The sequence below is a fragment of the Monodelphis domestica genome, chromosome 1 (genome assembly GCF_027887165.1).
Source record: "Monodelphis domestica isolate mMonDom1 chromosome 1, mMonDom1.pri, whole genome shotgun sequence".
In the NCBI taxonomy this organism is placed as follows: Eukaryota; Metazoa; Chordata; class Mammalia; order Didelphimorphia; family Didelphidae; genus Monodelphis; species Monodelphis domestica.
Genome location: NC_077227.1, coordinates 477,487,687 through 477,507,706, shown reverse-complemented (window position 1 = coordinate 477,507,706; position 20,020 = coordinate 477,487,687). Strand labels below are relative to the sequence as shown.

Here is a 20,020-nt window from a genome sequence, read left to right as displayed (position 1 = left end):
TGAGAGAAAAGTTACTGAGGTAAAAAATGATAAATGGAGTTAAGAAAAATGAGGAGTCAAGGATCACATCAAGGTTATTAAATCTGGGAGACTTAAAGAATGGTGGTGTCTTCACCAGAAATATGGAAGTTTGAAAGAGGGAGGTTTGGAGGGAAACACAATGTTTTGGTTTTTGACATGATGAGTTTGAGATGTATCTGACAAATATGGTTTGAAATGTCCAGTAGGCAAGTGGGTGTTATAGCAGTAAGTTTGGGGGAGAAACTAGGGCTGGGCATATAGATTTATCATTCATTTGCATTTGTTATTGCTGAGTTATTTCTGTAGGTGTCTAACACTTCTTGACCCCATTCGGGGTTTTCTTGGCAAAAATACTGGAGTAATTTGCCATTTCCTCTTCCAGTTCATTTTACAGATGACAAACTAAGACAAACAGGTTAAGTGACTTGTCATATGGATATTAAGTATATGAGGCTATATTTGAACTCAAGAAAATGTCTTCCTGATTTCAAACCCAGTGCTCTATCTACTGTACCACCTAGCTGCCCCATTCATCTGTGTAAAGATTATTAAAATCGTGGGAGCTGATGAAGTCTAGAGGAAAAATGTTTAAGAAAAGAGGACTTAGGGAGGCGGAGTCAAGATGGCAGTGTAGAGGCAGCAAAAGTTCAGACCTCTGAAAACCCTTCCTTACCAAAATGCTCCTAGGGGACGGAAAACCAAACTTAACAACAGGACAGAGCTAAGGAACCCTCCTGCTGGACTCAACATAAAAGGTACACCCCCAAAAAGCCTGAATTCAAGAACACTTGGGTTTAAGGGGAAGGAAGTACTGAGCTTCCAGCAGTGGCTGGAATCTCTGGAGGGAGTACCTTGCAGGCAAAGCTGTGCCAAGTTCAGGGCTTTGAACACAGGTGGTGGGGAGGCAACTGAATGAGAAGCACAGAGCAGGCAGCCTAGTTGTAGCCAAGACACTCCATATTGCCTCCCCTCTTCATGAGATTTTGGCCTCAGGGTTAATCCAGCTCTGCAAGATTAACTCTGCTGGACTTAAATCTTATCAAGCCTTCAGAAAGCAGGGAAACTCAAGTTCCAACACCCCTCCACCACAGACTGCTCTGAGAGCCTTGCTAAACTTCAAGGGTAAAGGTTGACAGAAAAGCCCAAACTCACAGATCCAGCACATAATGAGAGGAGCAAGACTACAGGCAACTACAAGAAGGGAAAGAAGGGGCAAATATGAGCAAACAACATAAAAAGAAAAAAGAAATTACAATCAACAGCTTCTAGCCAGGCAATGAACAAAGAGCAAATGTAACAGAGGAGGATAAAGGAACACCACACAGAAACTCCAACGAATTTGGCACAGGCTTTGGAAGAACTCAAAATATAATTCAAAACACAATTAAGAGAGGCTGAAGACAAATGGAAAAAGAACTTAAAAAAGCAAGATAAGTCATCTGGAAACAGAAAATAGTGTCTTGAAAGCCAAAATTAATCAGCTTAAAAATGAGGCAAAGGAGATGAAAGAGAAGGCAAAGAAGATGAAAGATGACCTCCAAAGAAAATCAGACCAGAAGGAGAATGATGACCAAAAAGCCAGGGATGAAATTCAGTCATTAAAAGCCAGAATACAATTAGAAGCAAGTGACCTCACAAGGCAGCAGGAAGCTATAAAACAAAATCAAAAGAATGAAAAAATTGAGGAAAATATGAAACACTTCATTCACAAAACAGAAGATTTAGAAAATCTGTCCAGGAGAGACAACTTAAGAATCACTGGTCTACCAGAAGACCATGACAAAAGGAAAAGCCTGGACATCAGCCTACAGGAAATTATCCAAGAAAACTGCCCCAACATTCTAGAACAAGAGGGGAAAGTGGAGATAGAAAGAATCCACAGATCACCTCCTGTACTTAATCCACAACTAACAACACCCAGGAATGTTATAGCCAAATTCAAGAACTACCAAACCCAGGAAAAAATATTACAAGCTGCTAAGAAGAAGTCACTCAGATACCATGGAACTACAGTGAGGATAACACAGGATCTGCCTGCAGCTACACTGAAGGACCAAAAGGCATGGAATATGATATTCCAGAAAGCAAGGGAACTAGGTCTACAACCAAGAATCAACCACCCAGCAAAACTGACTATATTCTTGCAAGGAAAAGTATGGCCATTTAATAAAATAGAACAATTCCAAGCATTTGTAAAGAAAAGACTAGATCTGAACTAAAAAGTTGATGCCCAAACACAGAACTCAAGAGAATCATCAAAAGCTAAAAGAAAGGGGGAAAAAACAAAAACAAAATAAACACAAAAACCAACTTTTTTAAAGGAACCCAATAAATTAAAATGATATGTATCCCTACAAGAAAAGAGGATATTGGTAACTCTTAAACATTGTTATCACCTGGGTAGCTAGAAGAATTATACTTAGAGGGAACAGTGACAAACTGTATAGGATGAAATGCCAAGAAACAAATATGTATATAGATATATGTATGCATGAATATATATATATAGGCATATATATATACACATAAAACTAGAGTTTAAAAAAGAGGTTAATACTAAGAGAAGTGATAAAAGAAACAAAATGGGGTAAATTTATATGTCACAAAGAACCACATGGTGGGGGGGACAACATCAATATACTGAAAGGGTAAAGAGGTTGGAGATATGAAATGCTCAGTTCTTATGTGCATTGAAATTGACTCAAAGAGGGAAGAACAATTAAATACATTGGGGCCCTATAGGGAAGTAGAAGGGTAACAAATGGGCTGGTGGGGAGGGAAGCAATACAAGGGAGGGAGAGGGTGGGGGTAGTTTAAAAAGACTGTAAAGAAAATAAGAGGGGAATAAGAAGGGAGGGGGTAGAAAGGGAAGTAAAAAAAGGCGGGATTAGGAGGACTGATTTAAAACAAAACACTGGTGTAGAAGGAAATAGTGAAAGAAGAAAGAGCAAGACTAGGAATGGAAATCAAAATGCAGGGAAATACACATTTGTAATCATAACTCTGAATGAACTCACCCATAAAATGCAAGCAAATAGCAGAGTGGATTAGAAACCAAAGCCCTACCATATGCTGTCTACAAGAAACACACATGAGGAAGGTAGACATGAATAGGGTAAAAGTAAGGGGGTGGAGCCATATCTATTGGGCATCAACTGAGAAAAAGAAGGCAGGAGTCACAATCATGATATCTGACAAAGCCAAAGTAAAAATAGATCTAGTCAAAAGAGATTGGGAAGGTAATTACATCCTGATAAAAGGAAATATAGACAATGAGGAAATATCAGTACTCAAAATGTATGCACCAAATGGCATAGCATCCAAATTTCTAAAGGAGAAACTAGTGGAACTCAAGGATGCAATAGACAGAAAAACTATACTAGTGGGAGACCTGAACCTTGCCCTATCAGAACTAGATAAATCAAAACAAAAACATAAATAAGAAAGAGGTAAGAGAAGTGAATGAAATCTTAGAAAAATTAGAATTAGTAGATACGTGGAGAAAAATAAATAGGGACAAAAAGGAATACATCTTCTTTTCAGCAGCACATGGTACATTCACAAAGACTGACCATGTACTAGGGCATAAAAACATTGCAAACAAGTGTAAAAGAGCAGAATAATAAATGCAACCTTCTCAGATCACAATGCAATGAAAATAATAATTAGTAAGGATACATGGAGAGGCAAATCAAACATTAATTAGAAATTAAACAATACAATTCTCCAAAATCTGTTAGAAAACAACTCATAGAAACAATAATTTCATTGAAGAAAATGACAATGATGAGACATCCTTTCAAAAAAGCTATGGGATGTAGCCAAAGCAGTACTCAGGGGGAAATTTATATCCTTGAATTCATATATTAACGAATTAGGGAGGGCAGAGATCAACGAATTGGGCATGCAAATTAAAAAACTAGAAAGTGAACAAATTAAAAATCCTCAGATGAAAACTAAATTAGAGATACTAAAAATCAAAGGATAAATTTTTAAAATTGAAAGTCAAAGAACTATTGATTTAATAAATAAGACCACAAGCTAGTACTTTGAAAAAAAAAACAAATAAAATAGACAAAGTACTGGTCAATCTAATTTTAAAAAGGAAAGAAGAAAACCAAATTTACAGTATCCAAGATGAAAAGGGAGACCTCACCTCTAATGAAGAGGAAATTAAGGCAATCATTAAAAATTATTATACCCAACTATATGGCAAAAAAAATATGGCAATCTAGGTGATATGGATGAATATTTACAAAAATATAAATTGCCTAGACTAACAGAGGAAGAAATAGAATACCTAAATAACCCCATATCAGAAAAAGAAATTGAATAAGACATCAAAGAACTCCCTAAAAAAAAAAATCCTCGGGACCAGATGGATTCACAAATGAATTTTATCAAACATTCAGAGAACAACTAATCCCAATATTATACAAAGTATTTGACAGAATAAGCAAAGGACTTCTACCAAATTCCTTTTATGACATAAATATGATACTGATTCCAAAGCCAGGCAGGTCAAAAACAGAGAAAGAAAACTACAGACCAATCTCCTTAATGAACATAGAGGCAAAAATCTTAAATAGAATACTAGCAAAAAGACTCCAGCAAGTGATCATGAGGGTTATTCATTATGATCAGGTAGGATTTATACCAGGAATACAGGGATGGTTCAATATTAGGAAAACCACCCACATAATTGACCATATCAACAAGCAAACCAACAAAAATCACATGATTATCTCAGTAGATGCAGAAAAAAGCCTTTGACAAAATACAACACTCATTCCTATTGAAAACACTAGAGAGCATAGGAATAGAAGGGCCTTTCCTAAAAATAATAAACAATATATATCTAAAACCATCAGCAAACATCATCTGCAATGAAGATTAAACTATAAGCCTTCCCAATAAGATCAGGAGTGAAACAAGGATGCCCATTATCACCTCTATTATTTAACATTGTACTAGAAACATTAGCAGTAGCAATTAGAGAAGGAAAAAGAAATTGAAGGTATTAAAATTGGCAATGAGGAGACCAAGGTATCACTCTTTGAAGATGATATGGTGGTCTACTTAAAGAATCCTAGAGAATCAATTAAAAAGCTAGTCGAAATAATCAACAACTTTAACAAAGTTGCAGGATACAAAATAAACCCATATAAATCATCAGCATTTCTATATATTTCCAACACATTTCAGCAGCAAGAATTAGAAAGAGAAATTCTATTTAAAATCAACCTAGACAATATAAAATACTTGGGAATCTATCTGCCGAGACAAACACAGGAACTATATGAACACAACTACAAACACTCTCCACACAATTAAAACTAGATCTAAACAATTGGAAAAACATCAATTGCTCATGGGTAGGACAAGCTAACAAAATTAAAATGACAATCCTACACAAATTAATTTACTTATTTAGTGCCATACCCATTGAACTACCAAAAAACTTTTTTACTACATTAGGAAAAAACCATAACAAAGTTCATTTGGAAGAACAAAAGATCAAGGATATCCAGGGAAATAATGAAAAAAATGTGAAGGAAGGTAGTCTAGCAGTACCAGATCTTAAACTATACTATAAAGCAGTGGTCATCAAAACAATATGGTACTGGCTAAGAGACAGAAAGGAGGATCAGTGGAATAGAGTTGGGGTAAGTGACCTCAGCAAGACAGTCTATGATAAGTTCAAAGATCCCAGCTTTTGGGACCAAAATCCACTATTTGGTAAAAACTGCTGGGGAAATTGGAAGACAGTATGGGAGAGATTAAGTTTGAATCAACATCTCACAGCCAACACCAAGATAAACTCAAAATGGGTGAATGACTTGAATATAAAGAAACTATAAGCAAATTAGGTGAACACAGAATAGTATACATGTCAGATGTTTGGGAAAGGAAAGATTTTAAGACCAAGCAAGAGTTAGAAAAAAATCACAGAATGTAAAATAATTTTGATTACATCAAATTAAAAAGGATTTGTACAAACAAAACCAATGCAACCAAAATTAGAAGGGAAGTAACAAATTGGGAAACAATCTTCATAACAAAAACCTCTGACAAAGGTCTAATTACTCAAATTTATAAAGAACTAAATCAATTGTACAAAAAAAATCAAGCCATTCTCCAATTGATAAATGGGCAAGGGACATGAATAAGCAATTTTCAGTCAAAGAAATCAAAACCATTAATAAGCACATGAAAAAGTGTTCTAAATCTCTTATAATCAGAGAGATGCAAATCAAAACAACTTTGAGGTATCACCCCACACCTAGCAGATTGTCTAACATGACAGCAAAGGAAAGTAATGAATGCTGGAGGGGATGGGGGAAAGTTGGGACATTAATGCATTGTTGGTGGAGTTGTAAATTGATCCAAACATTCTGGAGGGCAATTTGGAACTATGCCCAAAGGGCAATAAAAGACTGTCTGCCCTTTGATCCAGCCATAGCACTGCTGGGTTTGTACCCCAAAGAGAGAATAAGGAAAACAATATGTACAAGAATATTCATAGCTAAGCTCTTTGTGGTGGCAAAAAATTGGAAAATGAGGGGATGCCCTTCAATTGGGGAATGGCTGACCAAATTGTGGTATATGTTGGTGATGGAATACTATTGTGCTCAAAGGAATAATAAACTAGAGGAATTCCATGTGAACTGGAACAACCTCCAGGAATTGATGCACAGTGAGAGGAGCAGAACCAAAAGAACATTATACACAGAGACTGATACACTGTGGATCATCAAAAGTAATGGACTTCTCCATTAGTGGCAATGTAGTGATCCTGAACAACTCAGAGGGATCTACAAGAAAGAACACTGTCCACATTGAGAGGAAAAACTGTGGGAGTAGAAACACCGAAGAAAAACAACTGCTTGATTACATGGGTCGAAGGGATATGATTGGGGATGGAGACTCTAAATGATCATCCTAGTGCAAACATCAACAACATGGAAATAGGTTCTGATCAAGGATACATGTAATAGCCAGTTGAATTGTGCATGGGCTATGGGAAGGGGTGGGGGAGGTGAGGGTGGGAAAGAATATGATTCTTATAACCCAGGAATAATGTTCTAAATTGACTAAATAAAATTTTTTTTAAAAAGAAAAGAAAAGAGGACTTAGGACAGAACCATGGGGGACAGCCCAGTTAGGGGAAGTGAATGGGTTGATGAACAAAGTAGACTGAGACAAAGCAGTTAGACAGGTAGGAGGAGAGGTGAAGAGGATAGTGTCACAAAACATTAGAGAGAAGAGAGTATCTAGGAGGAGAGGGCATCAGCAGTGTTAAATGCAGCAGATAAGTAGAGAAGGATAAAGTCTAAAAAAAATTCATCAAATTTGCCAATTAAGAGACCAGTGTCACTTTTCGAAAATTTCTGTTGAGTGATGAGGTGAAAAGCCAGATTGCTTTTTGAGAGGTAAATTTTGAGAGGTTAAAAAAAAAACAGGTTGAGAGGTAAATGAGAGAAAAGGAAGTGGAGGAAGCAAGAATCAACAGTTTTTCTAGGAGTCTGGTGGAGGAATGGAGGAGATCTGTAGGAATTTAAGGCAATGGAAGAATCTAGAGGAAGTTTTTTAGGAATGGGAGTTTGAAGGCAGTAGAGAAAGAATCAGTAGATATCGAAGATTAGAGAGGTGGGGAATGATTGAGATTGCAAACTGCTAAAGAGGAAGGATGAACTAAAGGACATATACAGAGGAGTGAGCCTTGTGGGGAAGACTGCTACACAGGAGTATTAAGTGAGTCAGTCTATCCATCCAGATCCTTTCATTTCCCCTAAATACATTCTTTCTTTAGAATTTCTTCTATTCAGGTTCTTATCACCTCTCACCAGAGTTAATGACAGAATTTTCATTAACACATTCTTTCACCTTTTCATGCCTCACTTAAATCCAATTCACACATAAGTCAAGATATTGCACCATGATAACATGGTCCTCTTCAAAGCAAAGGAGGAACAACAACCTCAGAACCTACAATGGCTCCCTATTGCTTATAAGTGTAGAATCTAAATTCTCAACCTAGCATTTAATACCCCACCACCTTTCCTTTCTAGTCTTATCTCCTCAACATTGTCCCTCCACTCTTCCCAAATTCATCTGCTTGCTCTCCCTTAATTATATCATATTTCTGTATCTATCTTTGAGCCTGCCATTCTCCTTGAGCCCGAAATACCCATCTTTATGTTCTCCATCAATCCATATCTATTATTTAAGATCTAACTCAAAACTCATCTTGCCAAAGCAACCTATTCAATTTTTACTTCTTTTTCCTCCAAATTTCCTCAGTACTTATAACATATCCTCAATCCTTACAGCATATGCAATTTCATAGAATTTTAGATCTTTAAGGTACCTTAGAGAAGATTTTAGTGGAACTCTCATTTTGTAAATAGGGAAAGGGAATCTCAGAGAGATGAAGTAATTTGTCCAAAGTCATACTCAATCTTTAAATGATCTCCTGAAACCCAGGCAGTACTCTTTTCATAATATCATTCTGCCTCCCCTAAGTTATAACAATCAATAGATATCAAATTAGTTGAGTCAGATTTTTATTGACATTTTCCTCAACTAACTGGCTTGTTTATTTAACTGGTTGCTGCTAGAAATCGTGAGTCTGGAAAAGTGATCAATTACACTTGCTTTATTCAATTTGTCACTTTAAACAAGTGATAAATGGTTCCAATATTGTGTTTTTTTAAGCATCCCCTTGATGTTATGAAGGGAGTGTCTGAGAAATAGATGTGCAAATGAGGAGAAGTAAATAAAGTCTATTAAGTTGAAAACAGAACTACTAGTACTGATAAAATCTGATGAATTTGAAGGTTAAAACTCACACATACTTTAAACTGCAGCATGTTAGCAAAAAAGAATTATAAAACACATTAGTGTAAACCCATTTTTAATGAGAAATATACTTCCCTCCTCTTAGTAGAGAAGTGCTGAAATCATATTGCATACACTGTCATACCTGGTCACTTGGTCACTCCATTGGTTGGTTTTGCTTAAATGTTTTATTTGTTATAAGAGAGGCTTCTATGGGAGGGGGATTGAGACTATTCACACACACTGCAAAATTACAGGGGCTTTAATACAAATAAAAAACAAAATATATTGATAAGTCATTTTTTAAAAAAGAAAAATGACTTCATAAAAAAGATGTACAATGGGAAAAAGAAAGGTGACTGATCCTGTAGCAAAAGTAAAGTATAACCAATGAACAGACCAAGTACTGCATTTTTTAAATGATGTCAAGGACCTAGAAGAGGATCCCAAGCATTCTGGGTAGACCTACTATCAAAGATTAAGTTGTACAAGTTAAGAAGACATAGAATATGTGCATCATTGGAGGGAGTACCCACAGAATTGTGCACAATTCTGAAATTACCTTATGATGTTTTCTCCATATAATCTATATATAGGAGATTGGTTTCTGTGTGTATTTTAGGGAAATTGGTTCCATTATTTTCTACATATGCCATGCTATATTTACCACCATATCAAAGCAGGGCAGCTGTATTAAGGAGTATTTGAGAAAATTGATTCCTTTATTTTTAAAACATACTATGTCATGGTATATTTACAAGTATATGAAAACAAAGCAGCTATTTTGTGGAGCTCAGCATTTTGATGCCTTATCTTTGATCCTTAGGCATTGGATCAAACAGTGGTCAAGGACCCTTGTATGGCTGTGGGATTCTTCCTTCGAGGTGTGGTTCACTTTCAACTAGCTAGGTGAGTACAAAGTCTCCTTGTTTCTTTTCTTACAGCCTATTGTTCCCAACGTATCTTGATTTTGCTTCTCCTCATCTCTCACTTTTCAAAGACTCCCGATCTTACATACCACTCTGTTAGTTATGGTGATGACTGTGGTTTCTCTCTGTTCTTTCAGTGCTTACCAGACTTATTGATGTAGATCAGTGTGTAAAGTGACTCTAAAACAACATCACAATCTTTTACTATTTGTCCTTGTTCCAAGGGAAGGTTTTATAATTAGGGGTTTGGAAATGAATATGGTATAAACATGACATATATAAAATAAAAATAAAGATATAGACAATCATTCAGTTCAATCCAAAATCTTTACCTTCCATCTTAGAATCAATACTTAGTTCCAAGGCAGAAGAGCTATAAGGTCTAGGCAATTGAGGTTAAGTGACTTGCCCACGGTCACACAGCTAGGAAGGGTCTGAGGCCAGATTTGAACCAAGGACCTCCTAACCCCAGCCTGACACTCTCTCCACTATGCTACATAGCTGCCCCTTAACAGTTGCTTTTTAAAACAAAGATTCACCTGCCTTTCTACCTCTCCTTGAGCTAGCATGTTTCTGTATACAATTCCTGTCCCCTTTCTCCTTTCTCCCTCCTCCTAACCCAGACTGCTTTTCCAAATTGAGATTATATTTAAAATAGCCTGTGGAGTACTATCTTTTAATGTCCTAACCTTTTTTGTGACCTAGAGGTGACTTGGGACCTTCAAGCCTATTCCCAGACAACATAAGCTCTGACAGTTCACACCAAACTGAGGTGGTTTCTAATATGGGACCCACAATGGACTGTGTATCTATTGTTTGAGGATTGGCCCAAGTAGGGAGAGGCTTATGCCCAGAAAGTTAGCCACTGAGGGATGAATTATTGGGGTTATTTCAGGAAGGCATTTTAATCTGAGTTGGTAGAGAAAATTCCCAAATTGATGAATCAGGAATCTTTTGAAGAAGTAATATCCAACAAGGAAGTACAATGTGGTTCTAAAGGAATGTTAGGGAGAAGGAAAAAAAATCCCACAGAGACCTTTAGCCTAGGATGCAGGTGCCCCTTAAATTCTTCAGTTCAGACACCTATGGCAGGAGAAGGTAAAGTGGATAAGAAGTTAAATGTGAAGGGCACCGCACCACCTAGTTGGAAAGTACTTTTGTCCTACTAGTAGGTAGTTCTAGAAAAAATGTTGAGGGTATCAATCCAGAAGGAATCTGGAATAGTTTTTCACTGCAACAAGGTGGAATTCAATGTACCTCTCTCTATATTTGGTCCTTTACCCTTTAATCATCACTTCTCTTATATATCTATCTGCCTCTAGAATTATACAGCCTCATCTGAACTATGATTTTTTGTTCTCAGCCTACAGCTTCCATCTTAGAATCAATCCATTGAGCCACCTACCTTCCCCCATCAGCCTCCAGCTTTGCTTAATGCTAAGGCCATCTCTTTCTCCTACCATACCAATTTTGCCACCTTTGTCCTTGGGGTCCTACTGTGGCTCCCTGTTGTTCTGAAAGTCAAGTTCAAGAATCCTACCTTTACTTTCAAAGCCCTTCACATGCAACTAAGGGTCCAATCATAGAACTTCTGTACATTTCTAGTAACTTTTGAGTTGTAATTGATTCTCTTTTTGACCACAGATTCTCAGAAGCTCTTTCTGATTATGATCTGGCCTTGACCAACCTGAGAAACAATACCTTCATTGACTATAAGCAACTGGGTCTACGGTACAAGCTACAAGCTTGGGAAGTAAGTGTTAGAAGAAGAGAAATTGCTGTGCCAATTATGACATATCATTATTGAATAGCACAAAGATATCCAAGACCTGAGTCTGTTTCTATATATCCTTCCAAGGGTTACAGTCCAAAGTTGTGTGCAAATTGCTTCTGGATAGCCCCCAAATGATTTGGAGTAGTCCTGCTGTAAGGATTTGAGATAGGAAGAAAGTTCATCCTCATCCTCCTCTAGTGTTTATATATTGCTTTTAAGGGTTTTGAAACACTTTGCACATGTTAACTCATCTTATCCTCACAACAACCCAGTGAAGAAAATATTATTATTATCCCCATTTTGATATAAAAATAAGAGTTTTAATTTTATTTTTTTATTATTTTATTTATTTTAGAATATTATTATTAGAATATTTTATTATTATTAATTATTTTATATATATAATTATTTATATATATTTATGTGTGTAATATTTATATAATAATAATTATTATTTATTTATATATAATATAATATATAATTAATTATTATTAGAATATTATTATTATTTATTTTAGAATATAAAAATTTTTAAGTACTTGTTGGATTGGTTTGGAAACAGTGTTCTATAGAAATGATTCCTTCCCCAGGGCCCAAAATCTGCTAGTGCCCCAGAGTCTGTTTCTACTACTCCCACCCTCCAACTGTGGGCTCCTTTCCTTATTTATTCCAGGCACAAAAATTCTTAGTTATAGTTTCAGATAAGAATGTAGTAGGCATTCCAAGGGCAGAGCAGAGAATAGTTTTGCTAAGGCATAAAATGAGTAAGGCATTAACAAGTAAGGCATTAACAAATTATGGAAGGCCTTGAGTGTCATGCAGAAGAGTATAAACTTTAGGGATAATAGGGAGACCCTAGGGAATTTATTGTTCTTTTCCGAGTATTTTTTTCCAATTACATGTAAAAATAATTTTCAACATTTGTTTTCAAATTTTTTTGAGTTCCAAATTCTCTCCATCTTGTTCCCTCCTTGAGAAGGAAAAACTTTGATATATATTATACATATTCAGTCAAGCAAAGCATTTCTCTCCTCAGTCTCTTCCAGCAATCATCCCTTGTCACAAATGATTTTTAAAATATCTTAAAAGATAATGTGAAATGCTATCCACCTCCAGAGAAAGAACTGTTGAGTCAGATGGATGTGGATCAAAGCATACTATCTTTCACATCAGTATAGTTAACTTTGTTTTTGTACGAATGTGCTCTTACAACAATGAACAATATGGAAGTGTGTTTTGTATGATAATAAAAATAAAATTTAAAAACAAATAAAATAAAATATTTTAAAATCAGTTCAATAAATCTAACCAATATTTCAACTGTTTGATAGACTATATAGAATTTCATACCCAAAGCCTCCAATCTATTCTAAGAAAAAAGGAATGGATCTTTTCTTGTTTCTTCTTTAAGCCAAGCTTGATCATTTTAATTACATAGTGTTTAGCTTCAGTTTGTTTTGTTTTGTTTTGTTTTTTGCTTTCCATTTACATTGGTACAGTCATTATATATGTTGTTTTCCTGGTTCTGCTTACTTCACTTTGTAAAAATTCTTATGTCTCCTTCCTGAACCCCTATGCTTCTCTTTATCATCATTTTTATGGTGAAATAATATTTTTTTGGTGCAACTAGTTGGCTCAGAGAATAAAATGCTGGACCTGGAGTCAGGAAGACCTGAGTTCAAATCCAGTTTCAGACACTTACTAGCTGTGTGACACTGGGCAAGTCACTTAACCTCTGTTTTCCTTAATCTATTGGAGAACTAAATGGCAAATCATTCTAATATATTTGCCAAGAAAACTGACTCCTGGTCCAGGGGATCACAAAGAGTCAGACATGACTGAGCAAACACAATATTCTATTAAATTTACAAACCATAATTTGTTTAGCCCTCACCTAGTCAGTGGGTATCTACTTTGTTTCCAATTCTTTGTACCCTTGGCAACTAGGGGACTTAGTGGAAAGACAGCCAAGCCTGGAGGCTAGAAGTCCTAGGTTCAAATATGACCTCAGATACTTCCTACCTGTGTGACCTTAGGCAAATCACTTAATTCTAGTTGCCTAGCCCTTACCACTCTTCTGCCTTAGAGTAGATTAGACAGAAGGTAAGGGTTTATAAAAAAAAGAATTATTCCAATTATTACACCTACACACACACACAAAAAAAAACTGCTGCTTTGGATATTTTAGTATCTAAAGGAAACTTTTTTGTCTTTGACTTTCTCAAACAAACATTTTATTAAGTAACTGCAATAAGGTTCTGTGATAAGGACTTAAAGACACAAAGAAAAAAATTTCCCTGCCATCCCTCTTCTCATATTCTACTGGATATGGAATAGGGGTTGGGGTGGGGAAGGAGAGGGAGAGGTGTTGTTCATTCATGTCCAAGTCTCCATGACTCCATTTGGGGTTTTCTTGGCCAAGATATTAGAGTGGTTTACCATTTCCTTCTCTAGTTTATTTTATAGATAAACTCAGGTAAACAAGGTTAAGTGACTCGTCTAAGATCACACAACTAGGGAGTGTCTGAAGCAGATTTGAACTCATGAAGATGAGTCTTTCTGATTCCAAGCCCAGTGCTCTGTTCACTGTCCTACCTTACTGCTTCTCTATGTCTGTGTTGTATGTATAAATAGATAAGTATATACATTTAATGACTTCTTCTAGCAGGTAGTCCATGAGTAGAGCCTTGAAGAAAGCTATTGATTCTAACGATGGAAGTGAAGAGGACATACCTTCTAGGTTCAGGGGTCAACCTGTTACAATTGTTTAACAGTAACTAGGTCAGTTTGGATGGACTCCCTAAAGGGACAAAATGTGAAATAAATCTAGAAAGTAGACTGGAGTCAGATTGTGAAAGACTTTAAAAGCCTTCTTTTGGGAAGATAAGTTTGGCAACCATGTGGAAGATATTTAAGAGAAAGGAGGACATTGAAGTGGGGCATTAAAGGAGATTATCACAATATTAAGGATGAGAAGTTATAACCGTCTGAATAAAGATGCTTTCATTCATCTATGACTCATCATATATGAGTAGAGAAAAGGGGATAGATATAAGAAATGTTATAAAATTAGAAGCAACAAAACTTGGCACCATGGCAGTTAAGGAATGAAAACAAGTAGAGGATGATATCATGGTTGCAAGCCTGGCTGATCAGAAGGGTAATTGAACTCTCAACAGAAATAAGAAAGTTTGGGCAGGTGGAATAGAAGAAAAAGAATGAATTTTGGATGAGCTGAATTTGAGATGCCTAAAAAATGTCTAATTGGAGATATTTATCAGATAATTAGTTGGTGATGGGAATCTGGAACTGGGGGCAAGGGGGACCCCAAATTAGAACTAGATAATATATCTCTGAGTCATCAACAAATGCGATGTGATAAGATCATTGAGGGAGAGAAAGGATCATTGAGGAAGAGAGAAGATATAGAAAGAAAAGAGAAGAATGCTTAAGGAGAAGAATACCAAGAATACCTCAGTATACCCCAAGGTAGAGTGGGAGCTAATGATCCAGCAAAGGAGACCAAGAGGACAGTTCAGTTGCAGAGAACACAAGGAAGAAGGACCAAGAAAAGACCATGAATTTTAGCAGTCAAGACTTTCTTTGACAACTTGGAGAGATCAGTTTCTTTTGAGTGGGAGTGTTGGAAGCATATTGCAAAGCCTTAAGAAGGGAGTGGGAAGAAACTAGAGAGTTTTTTTCTATGAGTTTGGCTGTAAAAGAAAGGATAACATCATCTTTTAAATACTTATTTGCTGTGGGGTGGGCCAGCCTCCCACAGGGGATGGGGTCTTGGAGGTGGGACAGTGTCAGCGAAATGATGGATGGGACACAGCTTTCACATTCAACCCGCAGCATTGGTTTCACAGGATAAACTGCTCCACTTTGACTGAGGCCTGGCTTTATTTTATACCCTCATGATCACACATCTACTTGGCACACAGTTTCATTCTCAACATACTTGTTTCCATGGAACCTAACAATAGACAGGAAGCCTAGGGAGATAGTCAACGAAACACTGTTGCTAAGGGCAGGATCAGTGGGTAGAATCAACATGACCCAGATATAGGTTAGGGAATTCAGAGCACAGATTTGCCAGAAGTTTTTATGCCTAGACAAGAGGGTACTATATAAGTGGATATATAAGAATCCTTAGTTTTAATTTTATAAGTGGGCTCTCCTGGTAATATCCTGGGGGGACAAAGTGGGACATCTGTATTAACCCTGCAAGCATGTTGCTCTCATCTATTTTTCCTGGGGCTAAGTAAGAATAATAATCATGGCAATTCCAATAATAAAGGGATGGTAATAATTTCTAACTTGTCAACCATGGTGGAGGGGCAAAGCCCAGAGTATTGAATACTATTCTACTCAGCTCATATCATCCTCCCCAGTTTTTATTAGAAGGTCCATAACCTTATCCCATCCACAGTGCCTATTGAGCCTGTTTATACCCTCTAAATTCAGCCATGCCTGGGACAAAACCCTATTTGTGCAAACCGGTGATGGCTCTATCTCTTCCTTTGCTTTTGGCTGTTTCTTTTGCCTCAGATGTCCTGACTCCTCATTTGTTTACCAGCTGAATTCCTGCTTATCTTTTAAAGTGTAATTGAAATGCTATCTCTTCCAAGAAACCTCTGATACTCCTCAAAAGTTTCTCTTCCCCCTCCCAGTTCTCATATAGCACTTTATTTTATGTCTTTGCTATACTTATCAGGTAATATGATGTCTCGTCACTCTATTATTAGTGTCTTGCCGCTGTTGGGCTCCAAACCCTGTTGAAGCAAGGACCCTCTCTTATCCTTGCATTATCTCAGGGATGAGCATGAGCCTCTAAGCACAAGCACTTAACAAATGTCTGTTATTAAGCCGTCTGTGTGCACATGTATTGGAATTTTATGCATCTTACATTTCACTTTCTTGTCTTTGTCTCTCTTAAGGTTAATAAGAATATAATTGGAAGGTAAATAAAACTTTGAATCATGATCTGCTAATGATTCTTTTCTGCTGAAACATTAACCAGCATTCCTCCTCATGGTTCACAAAAAATTATTGGGCAATATGCAGGGCATAGGGAACTGCCCTATTCTTGACCTTTCAAGGGGCTAAAGTCCAAAAACCGATGTGATATAGTCAGCACCTACTCAGACTTCTGCTTTATCAAATTTTTCTCTTTGGGGCTGAGAGAGATCTTTTTTAGTATGTTTTGGTTAGAGGAACAGAAAGGAAAGTGAAGACTAGAAAAAAGTGGGGTCCAAAAAAAGGGCAAAGCAGTTAGGCAGGGATGGAGAGTATAAGTGCCAACCATCACAGCTGGTACAAAGCATTTGTGGGTCCTAAAGTGGGACTTTATTATTTACAAATACTTAGAGAATATAACGAGCAGAATTTCCTGGTATTGAAAATATGTATATTTATAAAAGTAATATTAAAAAGTGATCCTAGTTGAATGCTTCCCTTATGGAATGTAACCTGGGGAGGTGGGTAGGGGTCTCTTATCTGTTTACCAGAGCCCCAACACTGTAGGCTCCTCCTATTACAAGCAAAAACAGCTCAAAGTACATGTTATATAAACAGGGCTCAGCTCTGGATGCTTAATTTTAAAAGTCCTTGAAATCATCCAAGCAAGCTCCAGGGCCCGACTGCAACCACTGTCTCTGCTCTTTATAGCAGTGACACAGCTGAATGTCAAATCTTGCCCTGTCCCTATGCAGCATGGTTGTTTTCTTTACTTATAAAGCACAAAGGACAACATTCAGTTCAATTCAGTGAGCATTTCTTATGCCTCCTATGTGCCTAACCCTATGCCAGGAGCTGTGGGGAAAACAAGGCACAAACTACTCGCATATCCATCTGTCCTCTAATAATACCAGCCTACCTGATAAACTCAGCAGTTCTCTTCTTTTAAGTTTGTCTTCTTTCAAGTCCTGCCTCTGATACATACTGACTACGTGACCCTGGGCAAATCACTTCCTACAGAGTCATTTCTAGTTATAACCCAAACCCTATCACAGAGTAATATTTCTCTGTCCTTTGTGACAGAGAAAAGGTGAAGTAATGACACCTAACAATACATGCAACATTCTATACCCACAATTCCCCACTTCTCAGACAAAAGAAGGGAGATACATTTCTTCAGTTCAGCAAAACCAACCTACACATTTTCTGAGTCTGATAGAAGGTGCACTATCCAACAGCCATAGACCACTACTTCTACACAGAAGGGCAAGAGATAGGTTTTTTTCAAAATGTTCACAGGAAAGTCATTATCATTATAATTCCCTTAATGGATATTAAATTTATAGATATGCCTTAAATGCATATGGAGGTACATATGCAAGTACATTTGTATATATATGTAAATGGTTTATAATACCCATATAGCATACAAAGTGAATACAAGATGACTTTAGAGGAAAAGGTACTAACAACTGAAGTGCTAGAGTAAGGCCTTTTATAGAAAGTGGCCCTTGAGATGTCTTGAAGGAAGCCAAGGATCCTAAAAGGCAGAACTGGGATGTATGGGGGACACTAGGCATGGGGGATAGCTAGTGCAAATGAGCAGAGATGCCTAGTCCAACATGGCAGAACTATGTAGTACGTGGAAAAACAAATACTTCTTGGCTTCCATTTACCTTTCAGGTTTAAATATTTCTAATCATTTTGTTTTATTTTTAGTAGGCCTTTGATTTTATCAGTAGAGGGAATTTCCATTGTGGAAATTCTATCCACCAATACAGATTGGCACCTTCTTTCTAACTCAGCTTTGGTGAGTTGCCCTGGACACTAAGAAAGAGATTAAGTGACTTGCCTCAAATCACACAGTCAGTATATATGAGAGGCAGGATTTGAACCCAAGCTCTCTATCCATTAAGTCACATAGTTATAATAAATTTTGACAATTTATCAAAATGCTCTGCTGGATTGGTAGGGTATTCTGTGCCTTTTTTCTTTTTTAAGTTTTTGGAAGAAAGTGAAGAGGGACTTCTGAAAACAGAAGAGTTGTAGTAGGCCAGAAGGCTAGGAATCACAACTGTTTTCCACCAACCTGCTCCTAGTATAATTGGAGAGATAGTTCTGGTGTCTCAGAGGAGTGTTAAAATTATTGGTTGGACTCCAAATATATTAATTGGTGGTCGCCAGGGATTTAATTTCTAATCCCAAATTGAATTACTAAAGTAGAATGGAATTTGTGGTAGTTTTATTTATTAGAGGGAAGATATTAAGGAATGAGAAAAAGGGTAGAGAGGGAGAGAGAGATCTGGCTTCCTCTGAGTCAGGTAGAAATTCTAAGGCCCTAATCAGGGAAAAGAGTCTCAAGATGATGGGCCTTTCTCAGAAGATTACACCTCCAGAAAGGCAGGGTCACTAAGTCAGCCTTTTACTCATCAACCATCTAAAAAGACCATCTAAAAAGAAAAGTCAGAGGTCTCCTGTACCTCCTCCAGGGGTCCAGTTCCACAGTCAAGTCTGAGAGTCTGTCTTCCAGTCTCTCCTCCTAGTGACTCTTCTTCCCTTTATCACAAATCTCAAATGCTCAAATATATCAAATATCTTCTGGCCTCTATGGACCTCTTTTTAAAGATCTTCTTCTCTTGTGTCACCTCCCCTAAATTTCACATCTACCAATCACAGCAGACACTCCTCTCCAGGATTATTCACTCTTTAGTTCACACCTTCTTTTGGTTAGATTATACCTTTTTTGATTAGATCACACCCTTAGTAGTTAGTTCACACCTTTTTTGTGATTAAAATGGGTAGATCTACTTCAAATACTGATTTACCACCTTTTGGGGATTAAAATCTAAAAATAGATTGTGGATTACAATTCAATCTTCCCAATAAAGGAAGAGCTAAATACCTTCATTGTTACAATCAGGGGATTACAATTTAATCTTCACAATAAAGGAAGAGCTAAATACCTTCTTTGTTAGAATCAGGAGACAGCTAAATCCAATCTTCACAGGAGTATAAAGGATGGATGTGATAGAGGAGAGGAGAGTGACAAATGTAAAGTGGTATGAAAAGAGGCAGGGGTCACCTGAGAGGTAGTGGACTTTCAAATTATGAGGGCAAGAAGAAGGGTGGAGATGAGATTTCAGGGCAACATGGGTTCTAAGGCCTTAGAAGGGGGAGGAGAATTGAGAAGAAAAGCCTGAGAGTTGTCAGGTTCTTGGCCAGGTACTACCACAACCTGTATAACTTTCAAAATACTTTTTCCACCATTCCTACTCTTGAAAAATTTATAATCTATGATGTTGAAAAAGAATAATAGAAAAAAATGTAAATCCTTACCTACTGTCTTGGAACCAATACTACCAATACTGTGTTCCAAGGCAGAAGAGTGATAAGGGCTAGGTAATGGGGGTCAAGTGACTTGCCCAGGATCACATAGCTAGGAAGTATCTGAGGCTAGATTTGAACCTAGGACTTTCCGTCTCAAGGTCTGGCTTTC

At 37.0% G+C, this 20,020-nt stretch overlaps 2 protein-coding genes across 6 annotated transcripts in view; one reads left to right on the top strand and one right to left on the bottom strand.

The window, feature by feature from the left end:
- EXD3 (exonuclease 3'-5' domain containing 3) overlaps positions 1-17,577 on the bottom strand; it is a 490,105-nt gene extending 472,528 nt beyond the window's left edge. For 4 of the 5 annotated variants that reach the window (XM_056812745.1, XM_056812746.1, XM_056812748.1 and 1 more), the window contains exon 1: positions 17,444-17,577. The gene's annotated coding sequence lies outside the window, so the exon portion shown is untranslated. The remainder of the gene's footprint in view (positions 1-17,443) is intronic. The other variant, XM_056812747.1, reaches the window with a different exon arrangement.
- The window catches only part of NOXA1 (NADPH oxidase activator 1), a 49,624-nt gene that overhangs the window by 8,388 nt on the left and 21,216 nt on the right, over positions 1-20,020 (top strand). Inside the window, exons 4-5 of the mRNA XM_056817211.1 lie at positions 9,689-9,771; positions 11,436-11,544. Coding sequence (XP_056673189.1) covers positions 9,689-9,771; positions 11,436-11,544 — 192 coding nt within the window. The remainder of the gene's footprint in view (positions 1-9,688; positions 9,772-11,435; positions 11,545-20,020) is intronic.